The following is a 2,875-nucleotide window of genomic DNA, read 5'->3' on the forward strand; positions in this document are numbered from 1 at the left end:
CAGAGTGTGCGCAGAACACGCGTTCTCCCGAAAGTACTCGAGGCTTGCGGAGGTTCAGATGGAAGTGCCGAGCCGAGGACTGGACATTCCTTCTCTTCCAATCACCCAGGCTCACTGTTGGGGATCTGTGGCCCTGGGAGAACACACTGCTGGCCAGGCTTTCATTTCTGATGCTCGGAAGAAAACTGGGGAGAGAGGGGCCCATCTACACAGGCAGGGCCGAAAGTGCAGGAAGAGCCTCGCGCGTGACCACCCAGTAGCCATCGGATCCCAGGCTATAGAATTGGCCCTTGTGGCGGCGATGACAGAAATCGGTGCAGATCTGGAGCTTCTGGGTTGTCCCGGAATCTCTCCATGCTTGCGCCAACCTAGCTCGAACCTGGGCAAATGCCTCGGGGTAGATGTGGCCCAGGCACCAGTCTGGAGGGAGGAAGCTCTCCAGAGGGGCGGGATAGAGCCCTTGGCTCAAGCGGCCCAGGCTGGCTGTGTGGCTCAGCAGGCTGTGCAGGGTGGCCATGGAGATGCGGTTTCCATAGAAACTGAGGAAGCGGAGCTGAGAGCACCGGCCCAGGGCGGGCAGGATGGCCGAGAGCTGGCCATCCGTGATGGCACAGTCCTCCAGGGCCAGGGTCTCCAGGGTGCCGGCCACGTGCTCCAGCAGGGCCCGCAGGGGCTCGGGACTGAAGTCGGCCATGAGCACGCTCCTCAGGCGCAGGTGCTTGAGCCGCCGGGTGCAGGGACACTGGGACAGAAACCTCAGGTCGGCTTCCTTCAGGGGACAGGCAGTGAGAGACAAGGTCTGCAGAGGGGTCTGGCTCCTGAGGATGGCGGGCAGCTGTCCACGGAGGAAGAAGACGTCGTGCAGGCGCAGCTCCTGGAGGCGCTGCAGCTGCCCCAGGTGTGCTGCGTACTTGCGGGAATACCAGAAATTCCTGGAGCGGGAAGTGTAGACATGCGCGCTCATCTTGGAGAAGTCCAGGAGCTCAAGGTTCTTCATGCGGCTCAGGGAAGGAGCAAACCTTTTCATGGTTTCTCGATGCCAGAAGCTGTTCACCACCAATTCCCGGATGGAGTCCGGGCGCACCGCACGCAGAGCCTTCTGGATTTGATGGGTGGAGGGGGACAGAATCTGCAGCTGCCTACAGCACAGCTGCACTCGTGCTTTCCTCTTCCTGGCCCAGCCCAGCAGGTAGGCTTGGAAGGCATCCTGGGGGCCATCTTTGATGGTGAGGTCCGCCACGATCATCAAGGGCTGTTGTTCTTCAGGCTTCTCTGACCCGGGTCTGGCTGTGGGCTCCTCAGGCAAGATGTCTGGACAAGACACGCGCATCATGTGGGGGTAGCCTCGTTTCCAGATGTTGGGGTACGCACTCCGCAGATCGAGAACGTGCAGTTTCCACCGACTGGGACGATCTTTCTTGGCCACCAGCAGATCGAGCCCATCCAGGGCAGCTTTCAAGGTTTCCAGCTCTGGTGACTCTGTCAGGTCTCCCAGGGGGAGGCAGGGGAAGGGCCAGGCCTGCACCATGGCCTTCAGCACCTCTGTGAGGCCCTGGGCATAGGCCTCGAGAAAGAGAGAAGGGAACAGCAGCACGGGCACATCCTCCAGGGCAGAGATGACCAGCGAAGGGTTGCTCAGGAGGCTGTGCATGGCGAGCCGCTGGAGCGTGGGTGCGCTCCTCATGCTCATCTTCACGGACCAGACCTGGGCCCGGTGGCTGCGCAGGGCTCCGGCAACGGCAACCGCAAAGCCAGTCACTGAGGGCAGCCTGTGGCAATCTGTTGCTCTCCTCTGTTCCTTGGACATCTTTATAGCCGGGACCCACCCTCACCCACACCCTTAATCCAATAACAGACCCAGAGCTTCCCCTGGGATTTCTGAGCCCCACCTAGCACCCTGTCACCCAGGGTCACCCTCCAGGTCAATTCCTACTCAAAACCCTTAGCATGACAATGGTGGCCCACAGACCTCAGCTTCCAAAGCGCACCTGTAATTCTCTCCACACAAAGACTTCCTACCCTTCTCTCTTCATCTCTACAGGTGTTCTACTACCCTGAGTGGTCCTAGAATATATGGCGGCCCACCTTTATAGAATCCCAAAACCCTTGGCTAGAACACCCTTATTTAACTTTTTTTCCTTCTTTCCTTCCTTCCTTCCTTCCTTCCTTCCTTCCTTCCTTCCTTCCTTCCTTCCTTCCTTCCTTCCGGCCTGCCTTCCTGCCTTCCTTCCTCTCTTTCTTCCTTCCTTTCTTCCTTCCTCTGTTCCTGCCTCCCTTTCTCCTCTCCCCCCTTCCTTCTTTCCCTCACACCTTGCTTTCCTCCCTGCTTCCTTCCTTCCTTTCCTCCTTCGCTCCTTTCCTCCCTCTCTAAGTCCCTCCCTTCTCCATTCTTTTCTTCCTCCATAGCTTGCTTGCTCCCCTCATTTGTTCCAGGCTTTCTTTTTACCTTTGTTCTCTTCCTAAGAGTGGAACTCTGGGCCTGGGTGGTGTTCCTGAGCAGCTTTGTTTTCAATGTTTGTGCACTATCTACCAACTTGAGGCATGACACTAACTTCAAAATCCTGGAAACTCTCACCGAACGATTTGCCCAGTGTGTCTTTGGACCTTGATCCTCAAATCTCAGACTGCAGGGGTAGCTGGGAATTTAGGAATCCCAGAGTAGTTTCAAAGGAGCTTCTCAGAGAGGTGTTTGTCACACGCATAAGTGCCTGTCTGGCTTCGAACTGTGATCCCCTCCGGTCTCTGCCACCGGAATTATAGAATCACAGGCATGAGCCACCTGGGTCTATTGGGAATATTTCATTTCTTGTGTGTGGTTTTCTTTTTCTGCAGTTTTTTATCTTTCCCTTTTTCTTTTGGAGTCCTTTGGTAGGCA

At 56.6% G+C, this 2,875-nt stretch overlaps 1 protein-coding gene across 1 annotated transcript; it reads right to left on the minus strand.

The window, feature by feature from the left end:
* Positions 1 to 205: 205 nt before the first annotated feature.
* On the minus strand, positions 206 to 1,807 carry LOC125352207 (putative PRAME family member 26). The gene is made up of 2 exons (XM_048347339.1): positions 1,526 to 1,807; positions 206 to 1,417 (listed from the first exon to the last, which is right to left on the minus strand). The coding sequence occupies exons 1-2, from the start codon at positions 1,805 to 1,807 to the stop codon at positions 206 to 208; spliced, it is 1,494 nt and encodes a 497-aa protein (XP_048203296.1).
* Between the last annotated feature and the right edge of the window lie 1,068 nt (positions 1,808 to 2,875).

The sequence above is a fragment of the Perognathus longimembris genome, chromosome 1 (assembly GCF_023159225.1).
Source record: "Perognathus longimembris pacificus isolate PPM17 chromosome 1, ASM2315922v1, whole genome shotgun sequence".
NCBI classification, from domain to species: domain Eukaryota; kingdom Metazoa; phylum Chordata; class Mammalia; order Rodentia; family Heteromyidae; genus Perognathus; species Perognathus longimembris.

Bases quoted from the DNA above. Each gene is read 5' to 3' on its own strand.
- LOC125352207 (XM_048347339.1), bottom strand. From the start codon at position 1,807: ATGTCCAAGGAACAGAGGAGAGCAACAGATTGCCACAGGCTGCCCTCA. The intron at 1,418-1,525 runs GTGCAGGCCTGG...CTGGTGGCCAAG, and splicing joins CAGAGGTGCTGAAGGCCATG to AAAGATCGTCCCAGTCGGTG.